This window comes from Suncus etruscus, chromosome 2 (genome assembly GCF_024139225.1).
Source record: "Suncus etruscus isolate mSunEtr1 chromosome 2, mSunEtr1.pri.cur, whole genome shotgun sequence".
Classification (NCBI taxonomy): domain Eukaryota; kingdom Metazoa; phylum Chordata; class Mammalia; order Eulipotyphla; family Soricidae; genus Suncus; species Suncus etruscus.
In genome coordinates this window covers 31,701,763-31,718,526 of record NC_064849.1, presented here as the reverse complement: position 1 = coordinate 31,718,526, position 16,764 = coordinate 31,701,763, and the positions used below count along the sequence as shown (strand labels likewise).

The window sequence follows — 16,764 nt, the reverse complement described above, 5'->3', positions numbered from 1 at the left end:
AGAAGCTTTGCTTCTTCGCCCCAAAAGGCAAACAACGCGCCAGGCTTCCCTCATTGGTGGACAAACGAAGGGCCCAAAGCTGGGTAGCAGCGGTGATGGGGCCTAGCTCGGGGCGCGCAGCTTTAGCCCGGGATGATCCTAATCGCGAGGACCGCCTTGGTCCGACACATTAGCACCACCAGGGGGCGTGGCCTTCGCCGCGCAGGCGCATTTCCGGTCGTTCTTCCGCGTCCACTTCCTTCCGGGGCGGGACTTCCGGTGCGTTCATGACAGGCGTTTTGCGGCAGAGCTGGTAGGAGGACGCACGGAAGGCCAGTCTCAATGATCTCTACTCCCTCGGAAGAGCATCGGAGAACGCTCTCCTTCGTTTCTCTCTTTACCCCTTTCTCGCGAAGCGTCGTTGTGTGCGGAAGTCTTGCGCTTTGGGCTTTACCTCCTACCTGAGGCTCTTCCGCTTCCGCTTTTCCTCCAGGTCCCGCCCCCCGCGGCGTCTCCGTAGCCATGACGACCGGCTCGCGGGACTCCCTAGTGTGGAAGCTCGCGGGGCTGCTGCGGGAGTCGGGTGAGTGGAACTTCCGGCTAGGGTGGAGTGGGCGTGTCTTCCCGAGACACGCCCCCTGGAGAGAGGGTTTAGGTGTCAAAGATGGCATTGCTGGATGTCTAGGGTTTTGTTTGCAAGGATCTGCGGCGCCCTTTTTTTAGCCCTTTCTTTTTTGAGTGCATGTTTGGTTAGTTGTGTGGGATTATATTCTCAAAGTTTTTTTGGGGGGCTACACTTTTGGATGTCTCCTGGGCTTTGCTCCCTGCAGTGCCTGGGAATCTGTGATGTGTGTGAGAGTGTGGGATGAAACTTGGGTCTCCCGAATTCTAAACAAGCTCTCAGCTGCTCTCCGACCTGTGTTCCTTCTTTGTTAATCAAAACCTTAGCTATCTTTGGAGGCCAAAAGTCAACACCTCATCCAACATTTTTTTCTCTGCTACTTTCAGAGGAATGTGATTAAGGCTCTGGAAACCAGGAACTGTTTATGATCCTTGTGTGGTATGGCACTTAGTACAAACAAAACAAAACATGAGACTTGGTGGGCCTGATATGGGTAATGCCCATGTCTACCTTGCATGTGGCCAATGGGGGTTTGATCCCTGACACTGCAAGTGATCCCTGAGCACATAGCCAAGAGTAAGCCCTACTGTGGCACACACACACATACACAAAACCCACACACAATAGCAACAACAAACACCAATCCCCCACCCCCACTAAGTTAGTTTGGAGTCTGACACACCTGGTTTGAAATCTTAGGATTTCTTTCCAAATCTGACCAAGTTGTTTAAGTTTTCTGAGACTTTGTTTTCCTTATCAGTAGAACAATTGCACAAGGACCAAACTTAACGCTGAATGTGTTGTAGAGACTAATTTTAAGTCATATAAAGCATTTAGTGCAGGGGATGGAACGGTGACGCAAGTGGTAAGGCATCTGTGCGCTAGCCTAGGACGGACTGGGCTGGTGTTCGATCCCCCAGCGTCCCATATGGTCCCCCAAGCCAGGAGCGATTTCTGAGAGCATAGCCAGGAGTAGTAACCATAAAGCGTCACCAGGTGTGGCCGAAAAACCAAAAAAAAAAGCATTTAGTGCAGTGTTTACCTACAAAGTAAGTCCTCAGGTTAGTAGCTGTTACTATAATTCCCTCCAGTACCTGGCCATATCAGAGCCCTGATTGTTGTTCTATTTGTAGTTGTTATTAATTGTGCTTAGAACAAGCCTCCGTGGCTTTGTGATCACATAGGAAGTAACAACTTCTTCCCCCTCTATGCTCTCAATCAAGGTTTTTCCTTGATTCCCCATTTCCATATCTTTAGTTAATAGTGCTTTTTTATGAGTTGATACAGATAAGGCTGATATGAGATAACGCTTGCCTGGCACATATCACCCAATTAATGTTAACTGTCTTACAACACTCTGCACTCCCAGGGATGGTATCTGTGGAATTGCTCATTATAGCACTTTGCCTTTCTGGCTTGTGTTAGAACTATGTGTTTGTTTTATCACCTCCTCTATCCCGGAAGGCCCTTTAAAGTAGGGGTTCTCAAACATTTTAAACAGAGACCAGTTCACTGTCCCTCAGACCGTAGGAGGGCCGGGCTATAGTTTAAAAACAAAACAAAACTATGAACAGATTCCTATGTATACTGCACACATCTTATTTTGAAGAAAGAAACAACATGGGAATAAATACAATATTTAAAATGAAGAGCAAGTAAAGTTAAATCAACAAACTTACCTGTATTTCAATGGGAACTATGGGCCTGCTTTTGGCAGGCCATATTTTGAGGACCCCAGTTTGAGACTGAGAGGAGGAGTCGAGAGACAGAGAGAAGGAGGGGAGTCGAGTGTGTTGCACATCCCATACATATGTCCTGGATTGGCTGCTAAGTAGGATGGGCAGCAGTGACAAAAACACTCGACAGGCCATATGTAGCAGGTCGTAGTTTGAAGACCCCTGCTTTTAAGGGTGGGAAGGGAAGAGTCCTTGAATATTGCCAGTTTCTCTCTCTAATGCCAACTACATGTGAGAGTGCTAGGTTATTCATTTATTTGGCAAAACATGATAACTAGGGATGGGGTTGTAGGTCAGGCTCATAGCTTTTATGTGTGAGGTTCTGAGTTTGATCCCCAGCACCCTTCCAAAAAGTACAATTTGGCGTTGCGATTAGAGATGATGCTGTGGTGTGGTATGACTGTAAAATGGAAGAAACGTGCGTTTTGATTGCGGTGGTGCTTATAAGAATCTACGTATAGGACAACTGTGATATAACCTTAACAAGCATATACTAGTGTTAGTCCTGATGTGCTGCTGTCTATGTTTTTACCAAATGTAGGTGCTAGGGGAAACTGGATGAAGGTCCTACATAACCTAGTTATCTCTTCTATCCATGCTCCAGGATCACTTCTTTTTTTTTCTTTTTTTTTTTTTGTAGTTTTTTTTTTTTTTGGGGGGGGGTCACACCCGGCAGTGCTCAGGGGTTATTCCTGGCTCCATGCTCAGAAATTGCTCTTGGCAGGCATGGGGGACCTATGGGATGCCGGGATTCGAACCGATGACCTCCTGCATGAAAGGCAAACGCCTAACCTCCATGCTATCTCTCCGGCCCCTCCAGGATCACTTCTGGTAGTGCTGAGGACTAATATGTGGAGCCAGGAAAGAACGTGGCAAGTGCCATACTTGGCTTACTATCTTTTTGGCCTGCAATTTTTATTTAAAAAACAAACAACTCTTAGAATATTTTCTCATGCCTCTCATTCCCACACTATTTTAGATGCAATGATGAATAATCAAATGACCAAAAACTTCCCTCAAGGAACTTCCCTCAAGGATGGCAGTTGCTCTCTAGCACCACACATGGTCCCCCAAGAACTGCCAGGAGTGATTCCTTAGCACAGAGTTAAGAGAAGCTGGGCCCAGAGAGATAGCACAGCGGCGTTTGCCTTGCAAGCAGCCGATCCAGGACCAAAGGTGGTTGGTTCAAATCCTGGTGTCCCATATGGTCCCCCATGCCTGCCAGGAGCTATTTCTGAGCAGATAGCCAGGAGTAACCCCTGAGCACTGCCGGGTGTGGCCCCCCCCCCAAAAAAAAAGAGAGAAGCTGTGGACCCCTTTACCCCATCACTTCACTATTTTTGTTTAAATGTTTCTCTGGCCAGAGTGATAGCACAGACTTGCATGCTGCCAACCTGGGATGGACCAGGTTCAATCCCCGGCATTCCATATGGTCCCCCGAGCTTTCCAGGAGTGCTTTCTGATTACAGAGCCAGGAGTCACCCCTGATGATTGCCCGGGTGTGGTCCCGAAACCAAAAAACAAACAAACAAACAAACAAACAAAAAACCAACCTCACAAAAGAAAACCCTAAACCAGCGTTTCTCTGGGAGGGACTGGAGTGATACTACAAAGGGTAGAGTGTTTACATGTAGCTACCTAGATTCGATCTTTGGCATCCCATATGGTTCCATGATGCTTCCAGGAGTGATGCCCGAGTACAGAGCCAGGAGTAACTCCTGAGCATGGCTGGATGTGACCTTAATTCACCCCCCAAATAAAGAAACCAAAAAATGAAACACAAACCCACTCTTATTATGTGAATGGTCCAATATATCTGAGTTGAACCATGATGTGTGCTGGCCAAGCAGACCGGGAAGCAGAGTGAGCCTCCTTCCTCACCCACCCCTCTCTCTGCAGGGGACGTGGTCCTGGCGGGCTGCAGCACCTTGAGCCTGCTGACTCGCACCCTACAGCAGCTGAACCATGTATTTGAGCTGTACCTGGGGCCATGGGGCCCTGGCCAGAAGGGCTTCGTGGCTCTGCCTTCCCACCCTGCTGACTCCCCCATCATCCTCCAGCTGCAGTTCCTCTTCGATGTGCTGCAGAAAACTCTTTCCCTCAAGGTCCTGGGGGATAACTAGGGACTGGGGCAGGATATAGATGGAGCCCAAGGGGAGGGGTATGAGGATGGGGAAACATGGGTAGGATAGATCCAGAGGCTAGCTGGGGAAGTTTAGAGGTACAGAGGAGAGGGAGCTGTATGGGGATGGTAGGACCCCAGTGATGTGGATATTTGTCTTATAGTTGGTTCATGTCCCTGGGCCTGGCCTCCCTGCACCCATCAAGATTTTCCCTTTCAAGTCCCTGCGCACACTGGAGGTATGGGGCCTTGTGGGGTGCACTGGCCCCAGTTTGCAGCTGCCACTTGTTTAGGAGGAGGGAGAGAGGAAGGGAATTAGAGAGAAAGAGGAGAGAGGGAGGGAAGGAGAAAGAGAGAAAGAGAGAGAGAGAGAGAGAGAGAGAGAGATATTCAGGAGGACAGTGGTGGGGCTTGGGGGAAGAGGGAGAGAGAGAGAGAGAGAGAGAGATATTCAGGAGGACAGTGGTGGGGCTTGGGGGAAGAGGGAGAGAGAGACAGAAAGAGAGACAGAGAAAGAGACAGACTCAGGGACAGTGGTGGGTCTCCCACCTCAGGAGATGCAGAGGACTATATTGGGAGCCGGATGTAGCTCTCTCCTCCTCCTTCCTTTTTCTGCTCCCCAGCTCCGAGGCATCCCTCTCAGCCGCCTCCATGGCCTCCGCAGCATCTATTCCCAGCTGGAGACTCTGATCTGCCACAAGAGCCTCCAGGCCCTAGAGGTGAGCAAGCGAGGGAGCCTGGAGGCCTGGGTCTAGGTGGCTGAGAGCCCTCCTCAACTGTCCGCCCCCTGCTGGGGGGCGCTGGAACTATCCAGAGAGGGTCATGTCCTCCATGCAACTGGGAGGAGGTTATTTGCTCTTGGTGCTGACTGATTTTTTTTGGACCCTCCTGGCTACACTTCTGGCCATATACTTAGGCTCATGTCCACTGGGCCTGCTTATTATTCTGGTGCTCACACTCCAGAACTACCTGGGCTTCCTTGGTATTGGTGGTGGCCAGATTGAAACTCCCTGAACCCGTGTCTGTCTGGGCAGTTCTAAGTGGCATGGCCTTGCTGTGGAGTGGAGGAGAATTGGTCCCAGAACACCCTTCTGTCCCCCAGGACCTCCTCTCCTCTTGTGGAGGTGACTTCTGCTCAGCCCTGCCCTGGCTGGCTCTGCAGTCTGCAGACTTCAGCTACAACACACTCACAGCCTTAGACAGCTCTCTGGTGAGGACCTTGAAGTCAAGGTTGGAGGTTTCCCGGGTAGGGCTGGGTTGTTTGTGGCTCTACCTCCTCTCCCCAACCCTTCCTATAGAGTCTCCTGTCAGCCGTGCGCTTCTTGAACCTGAGCCACAACCGAGTCCAGGACTGTGAGGACTTCTTGAGGGTACGTAGTCTGACTGGGCCATGCTTGAGGACCTGGGTTAATTCCCACTAGCTTTTGTGGCCCCCCCCCCCCCCCCAGGATTCACTTGCTGGGTAGCAGGACTTTGGGGGGGAAGATGAGGTCAGGCTCTGATATATTACAGAGTTCACAGGATATCTATCAATCTCTTGGAAAGGGGGCACCTTCTCTAACTGATGAAAGGGACTGTTTTGTTTAAATTTTTATTTTAGGGGCCACACCCAGTAGTGCTCAAAATTGACTCCTGGCTCTGCTCAGGGATCATTCCTGGTGGGGCTCATGGGACCCTATGGCATGAATTGAATCTGGGTGGGCCATGTTCAGGGCAAGCTCCCTGCTGTGCTAAGACTCTGACCCTGAGCAATTGTGAGGAGTGTCTGATGTTCCTCAGCTGTTCCTCAGGTGTGTCTGAGGAGTGAGGAGTGTCTGATGTTCCTCAGGTCCTGGCTCAGGAAAGGACAGCTTTTGTGATGAGAATGAGGGACCCTTCTCCTGGGTCTCCCCATTACCCAACCATCCACACAGCTCAGCACTGAGGTAGTAAGTCCATGAACCACTGCAATAAGCTGTTGTAGTTGTAGTATTTGACAAATAGTGCCCTGAGCTTCACTGAATACTGAACTCCGTTAGCTCTCCATGTCCAGTGGCCTGTGGGCTTTCCAGGGGATGACAGGAAGAGTGGATTGATGGTCTGATCTAGAGTACAATAGGGTGGTAGAAGCAAAGATGTACAAAGAACAGAAAGGGGACATGGGTGCCTGGGAAATCTGCTGAGTTTGGTCACTGAGCATGCCCAGAGCCAGCTCTTACCCTCAGTGGGAGGCTGATGTGGATTGTCCTATGGGTGGGAGGGGATGGCTCAGGGGAAGGGATGCGGGTGGATCCTGGCAGCTTGGGGCCTTGTTGCTGAGTAGAAGAGCCTATGACTGGATTACATTGTAAGTAGCCTTGAGCTCCCAGGAATGTTGCTGCTGTCTTGTTCTGTTCTGAACAGGGCAGGTGCGGACTATGGTGGTAGAGAGTTTACAGGCTTCTTTGGCTGGGGTGGGGGTGAGGCAGTCAAGAAAGGGTTCTGAGGATTCTTCTGGATTTTGGTCATAAAAATCCCTTGCCCGGGGCCAGAGAGATAGCCTGGAAGTAAGGCATTTGCCTTGCATGCAGAAGGACGGTGGTTCGAATCCCGGCATCCCATATGGTCCCCTGAGCCTGCCAAGAGCGATTTCTGAGTGTAGAACCAGGAGTAACCCCTGAGTGCTGCTGGTTGTGACCCAAAAACCAAAATAAATAAATAAATAAATAAATAAATCCCCTGCCCTTGCGCCTTTAGGACCTGTCAGAACTCTGCCACCTGGATATTTCCTATAACCACCTGCTTTTCGTGCCGAGAATGGGCCCTTCCAGGGCTGCACTGGGGACACTGATCCTGCGGGGCAATGAGCTCCAGAGCCTCCATGGTGAGGGGACATGGTGGGTGGGCCCAGTAACTCAGATGGGGCAGGACTGCATGTGCCATATGGATCTATCCTTGTCCTGGCTCATCCCCCCTTGCCTACATTCCCCCTCCCTCATCACCCACATGTCCCTTCTCTCCCTCTAGGCCTGGAGCAGTTGCAGCAGCTGCGGCATCTGGACCTGGCCTACAACCTGCTGGAGGCCCATGTGGAGCTGGGCCCACTGCACCTGCTGACTGAGCTACGCAAGGTGCGCCCCACCACTGCTGTTCCCTGAGAATCCCTAGGAACACCTCTCTAATCTCCTCTTCCTGCCATCCCCCAGCTCTACCTCGAGGGCAACCCCCTGTGGTTTCACCCTTTGCACCGGGCAGCCACCGCCAGCTACTTGTCTCCCCGAGCCAGAGACAAGGCATCTGGGGTGAGTTATCTTCTCGCTGGCCTCTCTTTACCCAAGGGTTCCCCCAGTCTCTGTAGCCCCTGGGCACCACCCCCCAACACGGGTCCTCCCTGTTGTCCTGGCAGTTTCTTCTAGATGGCGAATGCTTATCCCTCAGTGACCTCCAGGTGAGTGTGGGTGTTGGGAGAGGGCCAACTACTGGGCCTAATGTGGGGGGAAATGGTGGGGTCTTCTTAGCTGAGACATTGGGCGGAGTGCTTCTGGCTGCTCACCTTTCCAGGCCTCTACCTCCTCTGAGCTGGGTCCTGCCACCCCCGTTGGGTCCTGGCTGGTGGGGAGCGCCACTGAGACCTCTGCCGGTGCCGACCTGAGTGACAGTCCCTCATCAGGGGCTGCACCCCCACTCCGCAAGGCCAAGGTGACCCTGGGGGCTCTGGGTTGCCCAACAGCCAGGGTCTGTCCAGACAGCAGGCAGACTGGGAGCCCCTGACTTGCCTCCCCTCCCTGGCCCTCCTCTCACCCCAGAACCGTGTGCGTGTGAGGAGGGCCAGTATCTCAGAGCTCAGCGATACAGACCCCGAACCTCGTACTCTAGATCCCTCCCCGGCTAGTGAGTGCACCCTTTTCTCGTGTCCTCTTGGGAAGCTCGGTTGGATGGAGAGCTTAGATTTACAGGTTGGGAGCATGCAGGGGCCTCATTGTTGCCCTTTTGCCCTTTGGGAAAGGACAGGAGATGAAATTGTTGGGGGGTGTTTTCTGGGGCGACCATGTTGTGGGGGCATCAGGTTGGAGACTAAACTGAGCATGAGCCCCCCCCCCCCCACATCTTCTGTCCAGGCTGGTTTGCCCAGCAGCACCGGGAGCTAGAACTCATGAACAGCTTCCGTGAACGGTTTGGCCAGGATTGGCTGCAGTACCGGAGTCATCTGGGGACCCCAGGCACCCCTGTCCTGGTGGACTCTCTACCCCCCGCCCCCGGCCCACTGTCCATGGATGGCCTGGACCCTGAGGCACCTCCAGGCTCTGTGCTTCCTAAGGAGGCCCTGCAGGACATGGATGAAGAACCTGGGGTTCAGCTAGAACCCCAGGAGGAAGAGAAGCTGGAAGAGCACGTGGAGGAAGAGAAGGAAGAGGAAGAGGAGCTAGAGTTGAGTGAAGGGGAAGGTGAGCATAGAGGTGTGGGAGGTGGGTGCTGGGGTGTATGGGCAGAGTCTGGGTTGCCTGCCTGTCCTTGCTTACACCCTCCCTTTGTCTCTCCTCAGCAGAGCTGTGTCGTCCTATCTTAGTGTGCCCCCTGGAGGGGCCCCAGGGTGTGCGGGGCCGAGAGTGTTTCCTTCGGCTCACCTCGGGCTACCTGCTGGAGGTGGAGCTTCAGGCAGCTCGGGTCTTGGAGCGGCTGGAGTTGGGGAGCCTGGAGGAGGCTGGGATGGAAGCAGAACTGGAACCAGAACCTGTGGCCCAGGTGGGTGGTAGCAGGATCTTGGGCCAACATCAAGCTCTGCTGTGAGTGCTGGGCCTGGCATATGGCACTGAGGACCAGGAGGCTGGACAGAAAGGCTAGACTGGGGTACCTTTTGTGCTGGCTGTTTTCCCCTCGTCCCTCAGTCCAAACCTCCTCCTGACCCTGTCCCCTCTTTGCCATTAGGCCTCTGAGCAGCCCCCAAGACCCCCCATTCTCACTCTGCGCTTTTCCTACATCTGCCCCGCCCGGCACTTCCGACGCTATGTGATTCTGGAGCCCGATGCCCATGCAGCCATCCAGGTGAGGTACCAGGTGCGGAGTGCAGTGGAGATGCTGAGACCCAGGCTTGATGTCCTGCTTACAGTGTCCTTCTACTTTAGGAGCTGCTCGCCGTGCTGACCCCAGTGGTCACTTCAACAAGGTGTCACCTAGGAGAGAAAAATGGGTCCCCCCGGGGCCATCTACAGTGTCTGCGGTGTGGTCACGATTTCAAAGCTGAGGAGCCGGGCTCGTTCCAGAAGGCAGGTAAATTCCAGCCTTGCTCTTGTCCTTCCTCTCCCCTTCAGGGATGTAGTTGGGAGGGAAGGAACGTATGGGGGCTAAGAGCCCAGGTTGGAGAGCACTGGGGATGCCATTTTTCTGCCTGGAGGAAACCTAAAGCCATTTTCTTGACATGCTGACCAAGAAACTAAGAAGAAATCAGATATATTTTTCTCCCTCAGAAAGCCAGGAAATAAAAAAACCATGAAATAGAACCTCTGAGGTCAGAGCAATAGCACAGTGGTAGGGCATTTGTCTTGCATATGGCTGACCCAGGATGAACCTGGGTTCAATCTGCGGTATACCATATTATCCCATGAGCCTGCCAGGAGTTATTTCTAAGCACAGAACTAGGAGTAACCCTTGAGCACTGCTGGGTATGGCTTCAATCTCAAAACCCAAAAATAAATAAATCATATTCATGACATTAAAATTTGTTTATTATTTTTATTTTGGGTTTTGGATTATATCTGGTGGCGCTCAAGAGTTACTTCTGGCTCTGCTCAGAAGTCGCTTCTGGCAGGCTCAGGGGATCATATAGTATGCTGGGATTCGAACTGGGGTTCATCCTGTGTTGGCCACTTGCAAGGCAAACACCTTACTGCTGTGTTATTGTTCCGGTCCCTGTTTATGTTTTTAGTATGGGGGCCACACCCAGCAGTGCTCAGGGCTTCCTTCTGTCCTTGTGCTTAGGAAGGTACTCTTGGACTCGGGGGATCATGTCACATGCTAGGAATTGAACCCAGGTCAGATTGAACCCAAGATTGAACCCAGGTCAGGTTTGAACAAGGCAAACACCCTACCTGTTTTACTATTTCTCTGGCTCCTAAAATGTTTTTTGAGGAATTTTTTTGGCTCCCCCCCTTAGCAGTACTGAGACTATACCTGGCTCTTGCTCAGGGATCACTCCTGGAGGTATTACTGAGGCCTTGGCAGTGACGGGGATTACACTGAGGGTCTTCTGTGTGCAAAGCAAACACTTTAACCTCTGGACTACCTTCATCACTGGGACTCCTGTTTTAGAAGTGACCCAATCTCAGTGTGCCAAAGGACAGTCTGGCTGGGGATCTCCATCCAATCAGTCTTATTGTCTGATTGCCTTTGAGTCTGATTGTCTTGCGGTTCTTCTTCTGGGCAGCTCACCCCATTGCTCCTGCCAGCAATTGTGCTGGTGAGATGGGGATGTTCTTGTGGGTCAGCCAGAAAACTGGAGAATGTGAGACTGAGCCACTTTTGGAAAAATGTGTGTTTATGGGGTCCTTTTCCTCTGTGGCAGAACCCAGGGCAGAGGTAGAAATTGAGTTCTGCTACCTCCTTCCTTTTGGTCCATCCAGCCGCTCAGGTGTTGACCATTCCTATGGTGCTTTATGTTCTCTTTTCATTTGGTCCTTGGTTTTTGTATTTGAATAGGAAATGGGTCATCTGCCTGTTGAAATTAGGAGAATTCAGTGTCTGGAAAACCCAGAGTCAGAGTTCAGAACTTGGAGCACAGAACATAGAATCCAGAGCCCAGCGCCCAGATCTTAGAGCAGAGAACACAGAACTTAGAGCCCAGAATCCAGAGCATTGAGCCCAGAACTCAGAACAAATCTGAAAGCACAGAACACTGAATTTAGAGCACAGAACACAAATCCTAGAGCTCAGGCCAGATCATACTGCCCAGAGCAGAGAGCATAATGCTAAAGCATAGAACATAGAGCTCAGAACCCAGAGCCCAGAACATAGAACCTCAAGTCCAGAGCCCAGAACCCGGCCCCAGGCAGGTAGAGGGGCTTGTGTAAGGGTCCCCTGGGTGGCATTGGGCTTTCAGTGATGATCCTTGATGTCCCTATGTACAGGGAGAGGCACCCTTGATCAGCTCCTTACCTGCCTCTGGCCCCTGGTCAGGCCACAAGGGGATAGTCTCATCACCCTCAGTTCACCCAGGGAATCAGGCACAGCAAGAGGTGACTCAGGTCCCTGCCCTAGAGGACAGCTAGAAAGGGGAGCCTCTAGCCCTGGCCTCTTCCCTATTTCTAATTTGTGGCTTGGGGCAACAGTTGGGTGGAGCAAGTACCCAGTCTTTGACTGAGGGAGGGGTTCCCCTCAGAGCACCTGAACATAGATGGGTTTGGGGGCAGGGGACAGGAGACTGTGGCCTGGCTCCCGTCTCTCCCCTCTGAGCTGTGGGGAAGTTGGTCCCTTGGAGTATCTTGGGAGGGTGATGGTGAGGATGGTGAGGGTGGATAAGAGGCTGGGCTGGGATGAATTTGAGAGATGGGGGAAGCCTCCTGAGAACACAGGCTTGTGCTATGAGGTGCAGCATTCACGGGGTTCATCTTCCCCTCAGACCTCCCTGTAGTGTGTCCCAACTGTGGCAGTGACCATGTGGTACTCCTGACAAGGCCTGCGGGCCCTCCTCTCGGAGACTTCCCAGAACTGGCTGCTCCCTCACAGTCCCCAAGCTCCATCCAGGATGCACCTGACCACGGTGACCTCACCCACACGGCCAGCAGTGCCCCGTCTCCAGCGCTGGTCCCCCAGGAACCCCACAGTTGGAGTCTCAGCCCCCGTGAGTGCATCTGAACTGGGATAGAAGTGGTGTTGGGGGGGCTGGCGAGGTGGTGCTAGAGGTAATATGTCTGCCTTGCAAGCGCTAGCCAAGGAAGGACCGTGGTTCGACCCCCCACCATCCCATATGGTCCCCCCAAGCCAGGGGCAATTTCTGAGCCCTTAGCCAGGAGTAACCCCTGAGCATTAAACGGATGTGGCCTGAAAAACGAAAAAAAAAGTGGTGTTGGGGCCAGGAGAGTGAGTGTGTGTGTGGGGGCTTGGTGGTGAGATCAGGGGCCGTTGAGGCCTCCTCTGACCATGCCTTGTGGGCCCCCAGCTCCCGAGCGCTCTGGTCTCTGCTCTGTGGACCACCGTCTCCGGCTCTTCCTGGATGTGGAGGTGTTCACTGGCGCCCAGGAGGAGTTCCAGTGCTGCATCAAGGTTTGCAGCACCCCACAGCCCCCCAAATATGCTCCTGCTGCCTTGCTGGTAACAGAGAACATGGCTTGCGGTCTCTGGCCACCAGCATCCCTGAACCATAATCTGGTATCCTAATGCACTCAGTGCCCATATCCCCTCATTGGAATACTCAGGAGGTGGGGAGTGGGATGTGTCACTCACTCTCAGGCTGAGACAGGCATCTGCTTCCTGCTGAGGAACTGCACGGTCAGGCCGATCACTCTCAGGCAGGCATCAGAGGCCAGGGAGTACTCTTCTATACTGAGGCTAAGTCATGGAACCCTTAGTACATGTGTGAGGTGAGGGTTTTGTGGGGAGCACTAAGCCTAATTGGGTAGCTGGAATGTTGGGTATATTGGGGAATAGAAATATCTAGGATGAGTGTAAGGCAGCCGGCAGAGTGGGTTTGGGACCAGTATCATGTGGGTGTTTGCATGGGTGTTTGCTGAGGATTGGGGTAGTGGAATATGGTAGTCTGTGAGTAAGGGAGGGCAGTGGTTAGGGAGGCCGACAGGCCACGAAAAGAGGGGACCTTGTTAGTTGGAATGTGAGGGGTGCTAAGAGCAGCTGAGCCACAGTGTAGGGAATCTCTTTGGGGTGCTGTGCTGGGTCAAACATCTACTCTCCCTTCTTCCCCTCAGGTGCCTGTGGTGCTGGCTGGACAGCCCGGGGAGTGTCTGTGTGTTGTGGCTGTGTCTGATCACAGTCTGTATGTGTTGAAGGTGACTGGAGAGATCTGGTAAGTTGTGGGTGTGGGGGATGGGGCCAGGGTAGGGGCACCCACTCTGTCACCCTCTAGTCTGTCTCACTCTTTTCCTCCCCACAGTGGGCCCCCAGCAAGCTGGCTGCAACCCACCCTGGCCATCCCCCTACAGGACCTGAGTGCCATTGAACTGGGCCTGGCAGGACAGAGCCTGCGGCTGGTGTGGATGGCGGGCACGGGCAGCTGCATGCTGCTGCCTCGGGATGCCAAAAGCTGCCGAGCCTTCCTGGGGGTGCTCATGGGTGAGGGGGTGAGGCGGGGCCTGCTTGGGTGGGGCCTCCTCTGAGTGTCTCAAGTTTAGAAATGTGGCATGTGAGGGGAGAGGCTGGGCCAGAGAAGGATGGTCTTGGGGTCTCTGTCCCTGCAGATGTCCTGCAGGCTCTACCCCCACCACGGAGAAGTGGTATCAGTGCCTCGGAGGAAGAGGTGACTCCTGAACATCGGCTGTGGTGAGTGCCAGGAGCTGAGAGCTGTTGCTGTTGGAGTGCAGGCCACGCCTGGAGATGGGCACCGAGGGGCAGAGGGTCACCTGAGTGTGGCTCACCCCAGTTTCATCCACATCCCCTGCAGCACCAAGTGATTCTGCAGCATTGTGGGGTCTGAGAATAACTCTTCTTCAGGTCCTTGCATCCAACCATCAGCCCCTGGTCCCCTGGTATCACTAAGCACCACTTTGAAGACCAACCCCCTCCAAAAACAAAAACAAAAACAAAAACAAAAACTGGCCAGGCCCTGAGCACTGAGGGCCAATCCCTGTCCTCATGCCCACCTGTCAATGCAGACTGCTCCCTACCACTACCTCTTGAGATCTTCACCTTTCCCTGACTTCTCTGACTCCCCCCACCCCCCACTGGGGGCTATGCCTTCCCCACAGGCCTCTGCTAGAGAGAGACTCTTCTTCAGAGCCACCCCCATTCTTCTACCTTCGGGTCTTCCTAGTGGAAGGTGAGGCCTGTGAACCCCATCTTGTCCTGAACCTCTTGTAGTCTTATAGGGGATTCTCAGGTTGTCAAGGGCACAGGCTATCAGCTGGTTGCTGGTTGGGCAGGGCAGTGCTCTGGGTCTTTGTGCTGTAAGGCTGTAAGGCTTTGCTCTTGTTTCTCAATCCTGAACCTGCCCTGCATGTCCCAAGGGAGAAGGCTGATAGAGAGTTTTGGAGTAGGATGGCTGATGGATAGGCCTCCTCTCTCAGAGTCTTGTGTTGTTGGCTGCAGGGTCCCAAGTTGCTCTGTGTCTCCGAGACCTGAGCAGGAGGGCAGACTGCTATCCCTAGTCTGGCTCGTCCACCAAATCCTGTCCTGAGCCTCACACTGCCTCTCTCTCCTCCCAGGCCCTACCACTCGACCTGTGTCCCTGCTGCTCACACTGTCCATCCTGTACCTGCTAGAAGAAGACCTCACAGGGACTGAGGCGGGGCCCCCTCTCCCAGCTGAAGCCTGCGAAAAGGCCTCGCCTGTGGTCCCTGAGTCATCCGTGCAGATCCTTGAGCAGCAGCCTCTTAGCAGCCTGAGCTCCGTGCTGCTGTACCGCACGGCACCCCAGGACCTGCGGCTCATCTTTTATGAGGAGGTGTGAGACAGTGTGTGTGTGTGTGTGTGTGTGTGTGAAAGTGTCACAGTATGTGATTGCATCTGTGAGTGCATGAGGATATATACTGTGTGCATCCATGTGACTGTGCAGGTATGCATATGTGTGTACATATATGAATGTACTTTTGAATGAGTACATGTGTGTATCAGAGTGTGTGTGCGAGTGTATATGAATGTTTGTGACTGTACTTGTGGGGGTTATGAGTATGTGGCTATATCAGTAATGTGAGTGTGTTCATGTATGGGTGTCTGATGTGCATCTGAGTGTGCATGTACATGGAGTTGTTCACCTGTGTGTAATGGGTGTATATATTGGGCCATCTGTGGGAGGGTCAGAGACTCGGGGTCTGAAGCTGGGAGACTCCCAGTGTCAGACGGCAGCAGACAGAGAGTGGCAGCTGTAGGCAGTGGGTAGCTCTGGGAAGGTGGAGGTAGACAATGAGCTCTAGTAAAACATATTACTTGGTGAGTCCCAGGCTGGGACCAGGCATCAGCATGGGACAGCTCCCTTTGAGTGGGTCCTCCTACTTGTTCTGAAACAGAGGAAACTGAGGCCTGGGAGCCTTTGCCAGTCTTCACTGGTTCTAGGTAGAGATCCAGGAGTTGAGCCTTGAGCCCGTCTTAGAGCCTGTTTCAGAGGGGCCTTCCTGGGAATAGGGGATCAAAAATACTAGTAAATAGGGATACGTTTTGGGCATCTGCAGTAGGTGCTGACTGGGGTGAACCTGTGAGACCCCCAACTCTGATCTTGTGTGGAAGGGGAAGACCCAGGGCCCAGGAGAAGCATTCCCTTGAATCTGGGGGTATCCAGGAGGTGCACGCCACCCCTCCCCTGAGTCTTTGCTCATTCCCCAGGTATCTCGGCGGGAGAGTTTCTGGGCCCTGCGTGTGGTGTGCCCAGAGCAGCTGACTGCTCTTCTAGCCTGGGTCCGAGAGCCCTGGGAGGAGCTGTTTTCCATTGGTCTCCGCACGGCCACCCAGGAGGCGCTAGACCTTGATCGGTGAGATGCACACACTGCCTCAGGATCATGATTCCGGACTCTGGGCACTGGCTAGTGAGGCTCCAAGTGACCCATGGCTCAGGGAGGGCAGGAGAAATGGTCCAGTCCTACTGGCCATGGGGCTATATGGCTGGACAGATGGGCACTGGGGACACTTTTTCTGCATGGTTTTCTCAGGGATCAATAAAGCTCTTTTCATTCTGGTGTCCTGGTGTTTCATGGATCACATGGGAACTGTCATACCTCCTTATTGTTTTTTTTTTTTTTTTTTTTTCAGGGATCATATCCCCAGTGTAGGAGATGGGGTATAATATTAAGGCCATGTGGAATCTGGGTTGACATACATGCAAGATATGTGCTGTAGGATTGAGCCACTTCCCTGAGGTCCCTCCCACCCCTTATTCCCCAATGGGCAGCACAGGCAGCTTTGTTGAGACCCATTTGCAACTGTGTTCTGACCTCTAGACCCTTGAACGTAGGGTGGAGCCTGGAGTCTTCATCTGGCAGGGAGGGTCCCATTCCCAGAGGGCAGCAGGGTGTGTAGCGGGTGGGTGGTCAGGAAACTGGGGAGGTGTGTGTGTGTGTGTGTGTGTGTGTGTGTGTGTGTGTGTGTCGGTGACCTCCAGGCAGTGAATGTCAGACCCATGGTAAACAAGGCCACACAGCCATATACAGGGCTTCTTCTTGCTTTCTCTCTGCCTGAGTTCTCAGTACTAGGGC

At 53.0% G+C, this 16,764-nt stretch overlaps 1 protein-coding gene across 1 annotated transcript; it reads left to right on the top strand.

The window, feature by feature from the left end:
- The first annotated feature begins 262 nt into the window (after positions 1 to 262).
- Positions 263 to 16,250, top strand: STK11IP (serine/threonine kinase 11 interacting protein). Its single transcript, XM_049768299.1, has 24 exons — positions 263 to 562; positions 4,237 to 4,442; positions 4,624 to 4,698; positions 5,083 to 5,178; positions 5,562 to 5,669; positions 5,758 to 5,829; positions 7,175 to 7,301; positions 7,445 to 7,548; positions 7,624 to 7,719; positions 7,824 to 7,865; positions 7,979 to 8,116; positions 8,224 to 8,308; positions 8,536 to 8,862; positions 8,961 to 9,160; positions 9,344 to 9,460; positions 9,541 to 9,685; positions 12,030 to 12,251; positions 12,570 to 12,673; positions 13,333 to 13,430; positions 13,518 to 13,696; positions 13,822 to 13,903; positions 14,329 to 14,399; positions 14,785 to 15,023; positions 15,899 to 16,250. The coding sequence occupies exons 1-24, from the start codon at positions 502 to 504 to the stop codon at positions 16,046 to 16,048; spliced, it is 3,144 nt and encodes a 1,047-aa protein (XP_049624256.1). The 5' UTR covers positions 263 to 501; the 3' UTR covers positions 16,049 to 16,250.
- Positions 16,251 to 16,764: the final 514 nt, after the last annotated feature.